Source organism: Eleutherodactylus coqui, chromosome 1 (genome assembly GCF_035609145.1).
Source record: "Eleutherodactylus coqui strain aEleCoq1 chromosome 1, aEleCoq1.hap1, whole genome shotgun sequence".
Taxonomy (NCBI): Eukaryota; Metazoa; Chordata; class Amphibia; order Anura; family Eleutherodactylidae; genus Eleutherodactylus; species Eleutherodactylus coqui.
In genome coordinates this window covers 436,415,538-436,431,399 of record NC_089837.1, presented here as the reverse complement: position 1 = coordinate 436,431,399, position 15,862 = coordinate 436,415,538, and the positions used below count along the sequence as shown (strand labels likewise).

At 45.8% G+C, this 15,862-nt stretch overlaps 1 protein-coding gene across 2 annotated transcripts in view; it reads left to right on the top strand.

Annotated features, from left to right (window-relative positions):
• The window catches only part of ZDHHC20 (zinc finger DHHC-type palmitoyltransferase 20), a 62,478-nt gene that overhangs the window by 29,101 nt on the left and 17,515 nt on the right, over positions 1–15,862 (top strand). For both annotated transcript variants that reach the window (XM_066582190.1, XM_066582184.1), the window contains exons 4-7: positions 93–213; positions 7,239–7,308; positions 14,364–14,396; positions 14,479–14,599. In XM_066582190.1, the coding sequence (XP_066438287.1) occupies positions 93–213; positions 7,239–7,308; positions 14,364–14,396; positions 14,479–14,599 (345 nt within the window). The remainder of the gene's footprint in view (positions 1–92; positions 214–7,238; positions 7,309–14,363; positions 14,397–14,478; positions 14,600–15,862) is intronic.

The window sequence follows — 15,862 nt, the reverse complement described above, 5'->3', positions numbered from 1 at the left end:
GCTTCATTTCTATTGACTTTACTTAATCTCTATTGCTCACACAACACAGTGTTTACCTGCCAACCTGATGTTATCTTGTGTGTTTTCTTTAGTTCGCTTTATCCAAGTCTGACAAGGAGTCCTATGAGAAGGAGGAGCGGCAGGAATACCAGCAGGAAATTCTTAAGCGAGCTGCTAAAGACTTGCCTATCTACACCACCACAGCTACAAAAGGTGAGCCTGCGCCCGCACAGAGGGATTATCCGACACTACACAATGTCACACGTCATTGACAGACTCGCTGTTGAGAAAATAAAGCTGAAGGATAAATACTTATCTAACTTCTGTGTCCGGAAACGTGTTTTTCTAATGCGTAGTGGAGTCGGTAGGCAGAGGCACCAGCCGGTGACATCCCTCACATCTGTGATCGGGCTACCAAAATGTGGAGAAAAAGATAACCCAAAGTAATATTTTTAATAAACATCTGAAAAAATGGGTCAAAATTATTCGCACCCCCGTTTTAGTTTTTTTTTAACTATCTTACCTGGCGATCCACTGGAGGTGCGTCTGAACCTTGTGCCCCCGGTCCTTCGTCCCTAAGTCCTATGCATTGGCACAGCTGCATGCAGATCCAGAGTAATTGTCTACAGGCCAGCAATGGTGTTTCCTTTTAAATACTAGGTGATCTCCGAATTTTGGTGCAAAGGTATAAAGAACAAATTACAAGGAGGCTTTTAATAGACTTGTTTGCTGTCCAGATCTGTCCACCTAATGATACTTTACACAGGACAGCTAGTGTCCCAATAGTTGCTCTATAGAGTGAATGTTAGGGTCCTTTTAGACAAGCGAATGAGTGACGTCACCGCTAGCTCGTTCGCTCTCGTGCAGTCTGTTTAGACAGCGGACACAATGTTGGCTCGTTCAAACGAGAATCATTGTGTCTGGCTTGTTTTGCTCTTTGAAGGTACTCACTGGGGCACCGACTGCTCAGCCAATCCGGCGGGAGACCGCCACAGTGAGTGTTCACTCAAAGACCGGTCATACATGACTATATGCATTCAGTGGAGTGTCCAGTGCAACAAATGAGTGTCTGTTGGCGAGAGGTTGACACGTATCATTAACTACTCAACAAACAATATTTCCACCCATGTAAACGCTCCCAACAAATTGTTCAGCGATTGCAAAAATGAACAACAGCTGAACAACAATTGCTTTGCGTAAAAGAACACAGACAACCGCCGTTTGCACGCTTTAGCGACTATTCAGACAATAGTTATTCAGTGTAAAGCCACCCTAAGGCTTGTTTTTTATGGCGTGATCCAAACCATGTAACAAGCGCCAGTCAGAAAAATTGGCACTTGATTACCTGACTTGCACACAGGCTCATTAAGACAATAGGGGGGGGTCAAACAATTGTTCAGACATATGTGTTCACCAAATGAGCGTTTGCACCATCATTCAGCTGATGATCAGACAAACTAATGACCCTACCCAATCATTGGACTGTGTAAGAGGTCTTTCAGGCTGAGTTCTCGTTACGTCAGAGACTTCCATCAGACCTATATGTTGGGAGTATTCCCCGACTGAAGGCTCTGCATATGCCACCATATAGAGACCTACGGATACATTCTGCTCTCGTTGCATATGCAGAACATAAACATAAAATGCTATGTGAACATAGCCTAACTTGTATATGTCACAAGGACTATAGAGCAGTCCTAGACAGAGACTGGGGAACCGAATACATTGTGTCCCTGACGGCCGTGGTGCCGGGTGGTTTGCATTCCTCGTGCGTTTGTGTATGTGATGAGAATACACAGTGCCTTCCTGTGTGTGCCTGGCATTGAGCTGAATGGGCTGGTGTTTCCAGTTGTTACATCTGTAGACCCATAATTGGCGTTGGGGATCAGGCTGAGAACATGTGTGCACTTTCTATATCTGAAGCCACAGCTTTTGTTGCTAGAAGTAATACAGCCGTATTGCTTAATGGATGTAGCCTTTCATCAGCCAGTGCTAGAAGTGGTTTTCTAATAGGATTCTGCAGCTAAATGTAGATTTCTCTTACAAATATATGAGCACATTGACACATTTGGCAAGTAATCAAGGCGCTGAGCACATGGAGTGCTGCTTTACATAAAATACAGTCACGTGGCTGTAGCAGCAGAAGCAAGACCATGAGCGTAACGGGCGGTAGTAGTGACATGGCATTTGGAACTAATAAGGAATTGCCATTAAAAGGGTTATCGGGGATTAGAGGAAGGGGTTAGCTTTTTTCCCCAGAAACAGCGCCACACCTCTCTATAGGCTGTGTCTGGTACTGCAGCTCATACCCATTCAAATAGATAGGAATGAGCTGCAATATTAGGAACAAGTTTGGCTCTATTTGAGGCGGCAGAACATATCTGACTTTGGACAAGCCCTTTAAATCGCCACCTACAGTTTACCCCAAAGGATTTATCCATCCTGTGTAACCTGGTTCTGTTGGAGCTCAGTTTCCATTTCTCTGCATCGTCAACGTGACCTGACTGCATTGTTAGTGGAACCAAATTGTTCTCCACTCGGTAACGAACCATGTCGATATGTCAGACAGGACCCCCACGCTATTAGCCAATATGGAGAGCATAGTTCCCAATTGGCCAAGATCTAGCGGCACAGTCCCAATTTTCAATCGCTATCCTAGCCCTTCAGGTGCATGTCCCGCTACTTTCTCCCCTGCTACCACTGCTCCATATGGTCGTCGTACTGTGCCTTGAGTGAGCACACCATACTCGGCACAGAGCACGTATCTTCCTGGTGTTGTCTGCTCCGTCCGTCCTCCATTAGTCCTGAGTTGTCAGCAGCTCCTTTATCCTGCAGTCGGACTAGTCATAAGTTAAAGAGAAGAGTAAGGGCCCATTTACAAGGAAAGATGATTGATCAAAAATCGCTCAAACAGCAGTTTGAGTGACAGTTTTGAGCGATCACTTTGCATAATTAGCTACTTAAGAGTTTATTAGCATGTAAATGAAGGCGGACGCTGTATGTAGAAGACAGCGCTCCCGCTGTCATCTGCCTACAGCTGTTTTGTTCTCGGAGCTGTCAGCGGGTATCCCGCAGAGCGCTCCGAGCAGGATACCAGCTGAAAGAATAGTATCAGTGGTATCCTGCTGAGAACTCAGCGTGCGGCACTGATAAGTCATTGCTGACTTTTAGCTTGCTAAGAGTTAGCGATGAACGAAAAGTGCACAATGGCCGTGTATTTAGACACAATGATTATCGCTCAAAAGATGGCTTTTGAGCGAATTTTGAGCGTTAATTGTTGCGTTTAATGGGTCTTTAGTGTTAAGAGCTAATTAGGGAAGATGTATCACTAAAAGCACAAAGATGTTGTAGGGACACAAAGGGGATTGGGCAGGGTTAAAGGTGTAGCTTACCATAAAAATTTGCAGGAGGGATTCTCTCTTTTCATTCTTCGACAGTTGGTAGGTATGGGAGAGGTCATGTATTACATTTACCTCAATAGACGCTGTGTAATGCTACATTTATGGACTTGCCAGCAGCTGATCAAGAACTCGGATCCATTTGGTACAGAAGAAGTAAAAGTTGGTTCTTCTATCTAGGTAGACTGCCTTTTTAAGGCATACATCCTTGGATATGGAACATGAGCTCCAGCCAAAGTTAGTACAGGCTGGCAAGGAAAGGTGGGAACCAAAGAGGATTATTTATTTATTTTATTTTTTTAGCCATCTGAAAAACTTGATGTGTTTGGTAAAATTCTGAAAATTTTTGTTCTTACAGAAGGGGGGCAGTACTCATCCCTACTAGTATGGTGTGATAGGTGAAAGAGTGTTATCATAGTGCCAGCCCCAGTATAGAGGCACACCCAGACCAGCATGAATACACTATATGCAGTGACCTATATTCTGTCTAACTTGAAATATAAATCTGTTCTATGCGTCCCATTTACAATGGCAGTCACAATGAAGTTGGTTTTTCAGTGTGTGCATTCATGTAGTTGAGCACCATACAATACCCTGTGTGGCATCTCAGCTGAAGCTTTGAAAAGACTGGAGAATATGTCATTACATGGAGTAATGGCAGTACAAAGTGTCCAGTGTCCAAGGGTCCCAGCTGCGGAGTGGAGGTGGCGGAGCTTCCCTGTGATGTCTGTGAACCCAGACACAGCCAGTCTGTTGAAGCGGTCAACAATAAGCTGATGACCAAATATGCCCCCATGGATGGGGTGCATTCGCTAATCTTCAACCCCTTCAAAGAGAGTTTTTCCTGTAAGCATGATGGACTTTAAAATTACTCTGCACAGACTTGCATGACACAAGCCTGGCATCACTTTGATTGTCAGCCAGGTTGAATGTCTCATGTCGTGCCCTAACTTAAAATTTAAATGGCACATGGGGGCACAGTAAATTGAAAAATCCTTTTTATCTCCCGATGGTAATAGACATAAAACAGTGTACGGTAAATACTACGTTTCATCTCTCGTCGTCCTCCAACTATGATTGCAGATGTCACATCGCAGACACAACACTGATTTCACTGCCAGTAATAAAACTTTGGGTCATGGCTGGAATTGATCCTATCAGTGAGGAAATCCTGCCCCGATGTCCCTGCCAAGCTCCAATAGTTCAACAAACAATACGGATTTGAGAAGGTGCAGAATGAGGAAACTATGCATTGATTTTTCTTTTCCACTGGTCTAATATGCTAAAAGGGCCCTTCCAGCAATAATTATTGTGCTTTTATGCAGGAACGAGTATGGCTGACTTAATGTAGGCGCAGGTAGTGAATGGAGGCGGAGTGGGGCTGGGGACCACTCCGGCCGCTGGCTTCCATTCACAGTACGCAGGTAGTCGCTTATAAGCGAACTACTGCCTGCTTATAAGCGAACTACTGCCTACTTATACGGAATGATACGTCGTCCAGTTTTCTGCATGCAGAAACTGAACGACGAATGAGAAGTGAAAGACTTGTTGTTCGGTCGGTGTATGCATTTACACTGAGCAATATCATTCAGATTTTCGCTGGATTGTGGGAATCCAAATAATCGTTCTGTGTAAAAGCATGTTAACATCTGGACGCACTTTTTCTTTTCCAGAAAAAAGTGTTTTAAAAAACACCTGTATCATAACTGCCAAAAACACAGTGATGTTGAAAAATAAAGACTCTGTAACATCAGTCTAAGAAGTCGGCAGCACCCGGACTCGAGCATCATACATTTCTATGATGATCGAAGTTTGGGTCAGGCCAGGATGCTACCGACCTTAAGGAGTTTTCTGAGATACGCAAAAATGTGGCGAAGGCAGGGACTGTGATTGGCAGAAAGCTTTAAAACTGATCACTTAGGCCTTCCGGTCCTCGGATGGACTGGGGAGATGGATAGTCAGGCGCCCTCGGAGGTGATGGGACCTCACCCTGATGGGCAGTGCACCCTATTCCCGTGACCCCATCCTTCCTGCTAGACCTTTCCCTCTGTCTCTGTTCTCAAGGATGAAAACCAGCTAGCATAAGCCCCCAGGCTTGGAATAGTAGAGAAAATGTCAGTGAACACTCCTACAGTCCAGATATCCCAGAAATGCAAGCAAGACACAATGTCCGACCGCTGCTTTTCGGGTAGTGCAATGTATTTTTTGAAAGACCGATATGGCTGACTTGTGGAGCCCCCCCCCCCCCCCCCATCCCCTGCCATCACCACCACCTGCATGTTGACTACATGTGGATTACCATATCACACTGCCCACCCCCCCACCTAATCCCTTTCCCCCTTGTTGATTGATACCATGTATACTGGAAAATGTTTAATAAAAATCTTTTGAACCAAAAAAAAACCCTGATCCCTTAAGCCTTCACTCCAGAGCCTCCTGCCGATCTTGCTTTATTTGGTTGCAATGGCGATGTTGCTGCCTACCCTCATTACTGCCACAGCCAATCACTCAGTGATGTACAGCATGAGAATGCCAAGACCAGTGGTTGGCTGCAGGTCTAACCTGGTTATACGGACTTCTGACTGCGGCAGCCAAGTATAAAGGAGGCACCAGGGCGGCGGTGCTGAAGCATAAAGATGGCTTAAAGAGGTGTTCCCATCTCAGAAGTCAGATAGGTGTAAGTTCCACCTCTTGGACCTGCACTTATTTCTAGCTGTGGCATCCAGTGACTCTGGCCTGGTCTGGATAATGGAAACAGCCAAGCAGACCTTGTTACACTGTTTCTATAACTCATATAGAGGTCATTGTGAGTTCTGGAAACAGTGTAGTACAGCAAGCTTTACTATTGGCGCAACTTCCCAATTTCTGGAAACAACGTAACTCACAGTGCTACACTGTTTACAGAACTCCCATTGAGCTCTATTGCAGTTACGGAAAAAACGTAGGCCAGCCCTGCTTGAATGTTTCCGTTCTCCCAGTCATCTTGTACAGAGCAGTGTTCCTATTGCAGAGATTGTTGGCCGAGATGGGAACACCATCGAGTGGGCACTCCTTGCCTATGGCTGCATTTTTGCATATCTCAGGAAATCCCCTTTAAGGGTACCTTCAGACATATTAGAAATGGTGCAAAGTTTCTGCTATGGAAAATATACACCAATTCCACTTCTAAAACCAGGTATTGGTGCAGATCCACAGCATCAAAATCTGTTTTGTTTTTGTGATCCGTAGCAAAATACGCTACGTGTGAACATACTCTGAGTCAGGGGTGTAACTAAAGGCTCATGGGCCCAGGTGCAAAAGTTTATCTTGTGGCCCCCCCAACTTCTCTTAACCCCTTACCACAGGTGTAACTTGAAGCTCCTGGGCCCTAGTGCAAAACCTGTAACAGGGTCCCCAACTAAAATGCTTTATTTATAGTACTGAGCTCCCTATATGGAGAGGAGAGGTCTTATGGGCCCCCTAAGGCTCCTGGGCCCGGGTGCAACTGCATCTTCTATAGTTATGCCAGTGCCTGAAGTTGGTCATACACATTGGACTTGCGCAGCCAGAAGATAACCTAATGTGTTGGAAGCTCTGCAGGCGGCATGTGTGGCCGATTATATCAACTACAGTAGGTTTGATTTTTATATCCAATCCAGTGATTTCGTCTTTGAGATCAGTTATGTAATTGAACGCTTTGAGAGTAATAAATACGTGTAGGCAGCTTTACTTATAAATGAATGGTTTGCAGCCAAGGAAGATGGAGATCACTTGTCTACCACAATACAAGCAGTCTGTTCAATTGTACAATATTCACTTATACTGTTTTCATGTGTCTTTTTTCTCCCCTTCTAAATCTAGCAATCCGGTATTGTGAGCGATGTCAACTGATTAAACCTGACCGATGCCACCATTGTTCAGCCTGTGATGTGTAAGTCTTTGCATTATCTTCTTTCCTGTTCCTCATGTAGCACCAATGTATTTTGCAGCACTACACAGATATAGTAATCTCCGTCCCGCTCCCATTCACGGAGTGGTCATTGCTTCTGTGTGAAAGAACAGGGAGATAATCGCTGGCATGACTGTCTGGCACTTAAGTGACAATTGTCCAGTCTAAAAGGACCCTTTAGGCCGCCTGTCCACGGGCGAGGATCACGGTTTCTGAGGTTTTCTATAGCGTTGCTATGGAAAGCGCAGCGGCCACGAGCGGAGAATCATAGCGATTCTCCGCTCGGGGGATTTAAATCACGGCATGCTGCGATTGCCGCGATTCTCCACTGTGAGCCTATCTATCAGATAGGCTCACCTCGAAGACCTGACAGCGCTCCTCCTCCTTCCCCACGGCAGAATATCGTTAGTGATATTCCGCGTCGACCGTGGATAGGGGGGCCTTAGTGATCCTTTTAAACAAAGCAATCAAGCGAACGATGAACGAATGGTTTGCTTTCGTAACATGGCCACTTGCACACGGAGATAATCGGTTGCATTTTTCGTCAGTTTTTTCATCATAGCTTGTTCAGTTCATCATTAGTCTGTCAGGGATGTCAGAAAATGCCTGCGAGTGACTGAACGATCGCCTTTAACATCCATTGACTGGTTAATGGCGATCAATGATTTTTATGCCTGCAGAAAATGAAGCCATGTTTACACTGAACTGTTATTGTACATTTTTGCATGATTCAACGATTATTTGAATGGTAATCGTTTCATATAAAAAGGCCTTTATAATCTGAATTCCTTAGTGAGCACACTAGGGTCAATTTCATAGAAAGCCTTAAAGGGACTCTCCAGTCAGGGGCTTAAATTTGATATGCAAGTCAGTACCTACAAGGGAAGATTATCTGCTATGTATTTTTCCTCAGAACTTGCTCATCGGCTGCTCTTTAACTTGGATATATTAGGAAGAAGTTGTGATCTGTGACTATAGTTCAGCTGCAGCGCCTAGTTTGAGGTAGTCTGGGACCCCCCCCCCCCCCACCCTCCCTGTGTAATCATTAGTTCAGACTGTAGAAAAGGCAGCGCTGGACAATGATGAGACACAGGGTGGCCGTTTTACATAGGATGACAGTCGGGTAAACATCTGCATGAGCCCTGATTTCACCGCTAAGGTTGCGGGCTTCTCGCTCAGTGCTTCACAGTCTATGTGAGGGGGGGAGCGTTTACACTGAACGGCAATTTTGAGGAATAATTGGCCCCTTAGACTACTTCAGATAAGGTAATGTAGCTAAACTATAGTCACAGATCACAGCTCTGTCCTAATGATGATGATTTATCCGTTCAGTCGGTCACCTTGTTGATCGGCATACGCCATGCTTCCCTGTCTTTGGCCACTTCCTTCAGATTTACCACAGTCATGTTCGTGTCAACCCTCATTGTGTCTCGCCAGCGTGTTCATTGGCGTCCTCTTCTTCTGGACCCACTGACTGTGCCGATCATTAAAGGGGTTGTCCCGCGCCGAAACGTTTTTTTTTTTTTTCAACCCCCCCCCCGGTCGGCGCGAGACAACCCCGATGCAGGGAGGTAAAGAAAGCTTACCGGAGCGCTTACCTTAATCCCCGCGCTCCGGTGACTTCAATACTTACCGCTGAAGATGGCCGCCGGGATCCTCTGTCTCCGTGGACCGCAGCTCTTCTGTGCGGTCCATTGCCGATTCCAGCCTCCTGATTGGCTGGAATCGGCACGTGACGGGGCGGAGCTACACGGAGCCTGCATTCTGCACGAGCGGCTCCACAGAAGACTGCAGAAGACCCGGACTGCGCAAGCGCGGCTAATTTGGCCATCGGAGGGCGAAAATTAGTCGGCTCCATGGGAACGAGGACGCCAGCAACGGAGCAGGTAAGTAAAAAACTTTTTATAACTTCTGTATGGCTCATAATTAATGCACAATGTATATTACAAAGTGCATTATTATGGCCATACAGAAGTGTATAGACCCACTTGCTGCCGCGGGACAACCCCTTTAATGTTGTTTCCAGAGAATTGGCTCGTATGACATGAGCAAAGTATGGAAGCCGTTGTTTGGTGATTTTGTTTTCTAGTGATACTTTTGCTCTCACACGGTCTAGGATCGCCTTATTTGTGACCATCTCTGTCCAAGGTATGCGCAGCATACGCCGCCAGCACCACAGCATGAGCTAAAAAGCAGTCAATGTGCAAGATCTGAGAAAAAACTAATAGGTAATCATCCCCTGTAGGCACTGACTTATATTTCAGTTTTGAGCTCCTGATTAAATCTTCGCTTTTACTTATCTGTATGTTTTTGATGTGTGGGTGGAAACCAGAGTACCTGAATGGAACCCACATAATCAGGGGGATAGCATAAAACCCCATGCAGATGTTGCTCCTGGTCATAATTGAACCCAGCACCACATTTGCATTGCTGCGAATAGAAAGCTCATTACTTATCCGTATATTTGCAAATTCACAATGAATGATACAGTGGATCCCTGCAGAATACAGAATGAGTAGCGAAGCTGATACAGAGCTATATAAATAACTCACTTAGGAAAGGAACTTGGAGAGTATCCGGAACAATGTTCCATTTTGTCAAATAAAGAAGTGTTAAAAAGCCAACTTAGAGTTCAATGACCCGTGTAAAAGCACTCAACCTCTTTCATATCCAGGGTCCCTGAGGCTTGGTGGTTTTTATAGTCTACAGTGGAGGATACATCATCCATTAGAAGGAGACAGTATATGTTTCCCGACAGTGCGTAGAGGAAGATCCCGCAGTGCCTTAAGTGACCCGTACCACTGTTTGTTGTTAAAGAGGAATTGAACTTACAATCATCTTTTGACATTTTTTTATAGCAACTGTATGTCAAAAAATGTTATTTTTTTTGTGCTTTCCATGTGTTTGGACTATCTGTCAATTCCCAAACGCAAGAACCAGAGCTCTATGCAGAAAACTAGCATTGAGCGAACGTACTGTTCCGAGCTTGATGCTCGTTCAAGTATTAGCATACTCGATGGTGCTCGCTACTCGAGCGAGCATGACGCCGTGTTCGACCCCGCCCCAGTTTTTTGCCCCTCCCCACTGTGACGTGTCAGTTTTGACCCCTCCCCCGCTGCGCACGTCAACAGCAATTTTTTTGGCTGGCTGAGGAAGAGAGGGGGCGCCAAAAAAAAAGCTCGGCACCCGGCGTGCCCCATACAAAAATGCTTGAATCTCCCATTGTAGTCAAAGGGGTTCGTTACTCGAGTAGAGCTCTCGACTTGAATAATGAGGACCCGAGCATTGGGGTGCTCGCTCATCTCTACAGAAAATCGATTTCTGATATCCTTTGAGCCATTCTATGTTTAAATGGGTTATGCCAGAGGATTGAGAATTCCACCAATTAGCCAGAAAAGTAAATTGTTCCAATCTTTTATTTAATCTCTTAATGATCTGGGAACTGCGTATTGCTTAATTTCCCCAGTAGTGGCACTGCAGTGAAATTGAACTTTTAATTAAAAATTCCTCCACAGGTAGAAATCCTTTTATTTGGCCCACCTGTGATTAGCTTATTTTGGGGGGAGACACTTCTTACAGCAGGGAATGCTACAAAGCAGACAACCCCTTTAAAGAGGACCTCTCAGCTCTCCTGACTTGTCTGATTTGGTTACTTATTGTATGCTGCACAATATAACAATTCTGTAGTCTCTTCTCTTATAACTGTGTTGTGCCGTTCCTCTGTTATTCTTCCTAGCAGTGTATGAATAAATTGATAACTAGGTGTTACGATATGTGGGCGTGTCTGCACATTCTGAGACTGTCCAATCATAGCTGACTGTGTAAGGACACACCCCCAAGTGGTAACACCCTGTTGTTCATTTAGTCTTGAAATTCTAGAAGGAATAATAAAGGAACAGCACAACACTTAGGTCTAAGAAAAGATGCTACAGAATATGGATATTTACTAAAGTAAATATCTCATTTTTAAAGAAAGTCTGTCAATCCTTTATCCCCTATCTATGAATCCTTTTCATACATGGAGGGGGATGAAGACCATCCTATTCATACTTTTTTCTTTTATTCAGAGAAGCTCCATACCCCTGAGATCCGCTTTTTTTCTCACTCTGCATGCCATAGGCTAATTAGGACTTAAAGGAGTTGTCCGGCCACACAGGGTAAAAATTTTTATAATGCTGCTGCTTCCCTTTCAGTAAGGATAGTAACAGACAGCATACAGGGGCTCAAACCGGCCAGTAGATCAGCTGCAATGTCAGTTTATTACCTTAGACTGATCTTCTCTGCAGTTTTCAAAGATGGCGCCTCTGTGCTGCCTTCTCACATGCCCTGCGCCCCCCCCCCCTCTTCTTTGTGCGCGCTCCCGATGGTAGTAAGACATGAAAAGGCAGGATTTCCCTCAGCTCACGTCCTAGCCCCGCCCACGACACGCCCACCTCTATTGAACTGCTCTACAGTCTCTCCCCGCCCAGGCCCCGCCCCCTGCTAAAGTAAAGTAAAACATTTCCCCACACACACATGCCCTCATAGTGCCCCTCTCACAATGACCCCCCCCCCCCACACTTCTGTCAGCCGGGGTCAATGCACATACACATCACTGCACCCCCCCCCTTCCCCTGCACACATCCATCCATCCATCCATCCATCTCTCCCACTCCACACCCCCCCCCCCTTCCCCCGGGACTTCTGTCAGCCGGTCCGTGCACATACACACACATCACTGCACCCCCCCCCCCCTTCCCCTGCACACATCCATCCATCCATCCATCCATCCATCCATCGATCTTTCCCACTCCACACACCCCCCCTTCCCCCGGGACTTCTGTCAGCCGGTCCGTGCACACCACACACACATCACTGCACCCCTTCCCCTGCACACATTCATCCATCCATCCATCGATCTTTCCCACTCCACACACCCCCTTCCCCCGGGACTTCTGACAGCCGGTCCGTGCACACCACACACACATTACTGCAAACCCCCCCCCCCGTGCACACATCCATCCATCCATCCATCTCTCCAACATTTCTCCCCTTCTCCCCTACTCCCCTTCTCCCCTTTCACATACTTTTAAAGTCCCGACGGTGTCTTCTTGGCTCTTGTCCAAGCAGCAGCGGCAGGCAGTCACTCACTCCGCTCTGGTATATGAAACCAGGAAGTGAGTGTACTGCGCATGCGCCGACCGGCGGCGCGCGTCCCCTGCGATGATGAGGTAAAGAGCGCGGTCCCGGCAGAAGAAAGAAGGACTGCGCATGCGCGGAAGGGAAGAGGAGCGTTCCAGCGCCGACGAGAGCTGCTGCCGGCCCGACAAGAAATGCAGAAGATTTCTTGTCGTAACCTGGGACGACCGAGGGTCAACACAGGGGGGGGGCACCCCTAAAGGTAAGTCCAAAACTTCTGTTTGCTTCATTTTCCATGCACAATGTATATTACAAAGTGCATGGAAATGGGCAAACAGAAGTAATGAGCTATGATGTTTCTGGCCGGACAACCCCTTTAAAGGGGTATTGCAGCGATTATAGCATTTTTACAGTTTTACTCATCCACTGGATGTGTGAAAACTGTTAGATCGTTGGGGGTCCAACCACTGGGACACCCACCGATCTCAAGTACAAGGGATCCCTTTTGCCTCACCATCAGTCACAGCAGTATCACTGCTCTGACAAGAATAAAGAACTGGTGCCATACTTGGCAGTTTTCGCAACCCCACTGAAATGAATGGAACGGCTGCGTGCATACGCGGCCAGCTCTCTATTCAATGTGATGACACTGGTCAAAGCCTCCATTCTCTGGATCAGTGGGGGTCCCAGCAATCAGACCTCCAACGATCTATCAGTTTTCACTTATCCAGTGGATAGTTAAAAAAAAATAAATGTTGCATCACTGAAATACCCCTTAGGCTGGGTTCCCACGGGGCGGATTCCCGACGGAAATCATGTGGTTTGGCGGCAGCGAAAAACCGCGAGATTTCCGCCGGGAGAACCGCTGCTTCAAAACCCGTGGTGGTTTTGAAGCGGCCCGGCCGCTCGCTCCTCCGCTGTAGCCGGCCCTCCCATAGAGGAGAGAGCGGCCGCAGCGGGAAAAAAATAAAACATGCTACGGCCGGCAAATCAGCGCCGCAGCGGCGGCTTCTGCCGGCTTAGCCGCAGCGGATTTGCTGTCCCGTGTGGACGAGATTTCTGAGATTATTGGCCGCATGCGGATTTGCTGCAGCGAAATTCCGCACGGAATTTCCGCGGCAAATCGGCCCCGTGTGAACCCAGCCTTAAACTGTTTTAGGGGCAGTTAAGGTCTCAGCACAAGCCTATGCAGGCAGTATAGTCCTTGGAACTGGTCCAGCTTCCTCTTCCTTTTATGATAAGGAGCCAGAGACATTGAGTTCAGCAAGGACAGCGAGCCATGTTACTTTGCATGCACTTTTACCAGAAGTGTGATGCATAATAATGAGTGGGGTTATTGTGAAAGGAAGAGGAGGAAGCCAGATCAGTGCTGAGAACTGAATCGCCCATTGGACAGTTCAGTCTTAATTACTATATGACCAACAGAGTAAAAAAAAAAGGTTGATTTCGAAGGCATGGAGTGGCTCAGAATAAAAGCAAAGACATGGATAGAATGGACCTCAGTCCCCCCATCTATGGGATAAGACTCATAGAATAGGGTAAAATTGGGTGATCGACTCCCTTAAAGGGGTATTCCCATCTCAGCTTTTCATGGTTGAGATGTGAAACCCGTGGCTGTTTCCCGACCATCTTGCCGGGCATTATGAAACAGCGTAAGGCTACCGTGTTTGGCTGTTTCCGTAGCACCCTGCAAGGAGGTTGGAAAGAAGCTGCAGGTTTTAATCTTGGCCAAGAAAATGCTGAAACGGGAATACCGATTTAAACAACACAAATAGATTTTTATTATTTTTTTAACTAGAGCTATACTTTGAAGCTAATTATTTTTTATGTGAAATGCTGTGTAATGCTTCTTTATACTTTAACTGTGGTTTTAAATTAAAAAATATACAAATGCATTTTCCCATTACTGTCTCCGTCAGATGTGTTCTCAAGATGGATCATCACTGCCCCTGGTATGTGTCGGTTTTTTTGAAGCTCAGTCATTGATGTGCTTTATATTTGGTGCAGTAATGTCTCTTACTGGTTTAATTACAGGGTGAATAACTGTGTGGGATTCTCCAATTACAAGTTCTTCCTGTTGTTCCTAATGTACTCCTTGCTGTACTGCCTGTTCATTGCTGGGACCGTTCTACAATATTTCATCCGGTTTTGGACGGTAAGAATTATTTTCTTTTAGGGACTTGATGTATTTAGGTACATTTAAGATGACTACAACGATCTGAGAAGCTCCAGATGCTTTCCATACATTGGTGTGAATCATAAACATTAGAGACCTTTTTCCTTTAAACAGAATTAGTCACCTAAAATAGGGAACAAATAACTCGGCTAAGACCGGGAAGCTACTTCGACTTTTAATTGTGCAACAGTCATGGTGAAATTGCAACCGTTAAGTGAACTTAACGTTTTCCAATAGGGAGAAAAAAGCAATTTGCGGCAATCACAAGAATTTCAGAATTGTTTCTATTACCCTAGTCATCAGGTGGCCTACAGTCGCAGAATACCTCTAACCTTAAAATAATACCAAGGAGTTTTTCAGCATTTAGGTTTTCTTGTTGCTTGCTTGCTCTATTGCTCCTCCTCATAAGAGGAGTTATCCTGATAACAGAAGCCTGGGAAGGAATTGGTAGGAATGCAGTCTTGATCTTAAAGGCATTTTATTGGGTCCAGTAATCATTACAATTTATTTATTTTTCACAAACCTAGCGATAATTAGCCAGAATTTGATACCTAGTGTACTGCTCTTCTGGGTGCTGTTGTTGTTCTGGTCATACATTTAAAGGAATTGTCACAAAATGTAGTATCCAGAAAGGGACATACTTACCCTGTCCAGTTTGGGTTCAGAGGTGCCAGAGCTTCTACTGCTGGCTTGTTTCTGCCATCAGGTATAGGATGTGGAGTCTTCCTTCCCTCTCTCAATGTTGGTGACGTCATTGCTGGGTGCTGGTTGTTTGACTCGTTTCAATAATTTAGCCAATTTCTCTATATCTGCATCATTTATGACAAAACATTAAAGGCCCATTTAGACACAACGATTATTACTCAAAAGATGTCTTTTGAGCGATAATCGTTGTGTCATTTACAGCGCAAGATGATCGCTGAAACGTTGAGCGATCACCTTGCGCTCCAGCTGTTCTCCGCTCCGAGCACCTGGCTGTTGTACAGCCGAGCGCTCGGAGCGGAGGATGAAGAAGACACATGGGGTGTCCCCGCTTGTCTTCTGCATCCAGCTGTTCTCTGCAAAGAGCGGCCGGCTGTTATACAGCCGGGCGTTCCAAGCGAGGTATTGAGAGCAGAGCTGGACTGCTCTGTTCTTCATACCCAGCCTGTAACAATAGTATCCGCTGTATCCCGCTGTGAATCCCTGATAAGGTTTATTGTTGTTTTTCAGCATGCTGAAAGACAATGATGAGTGACAGCA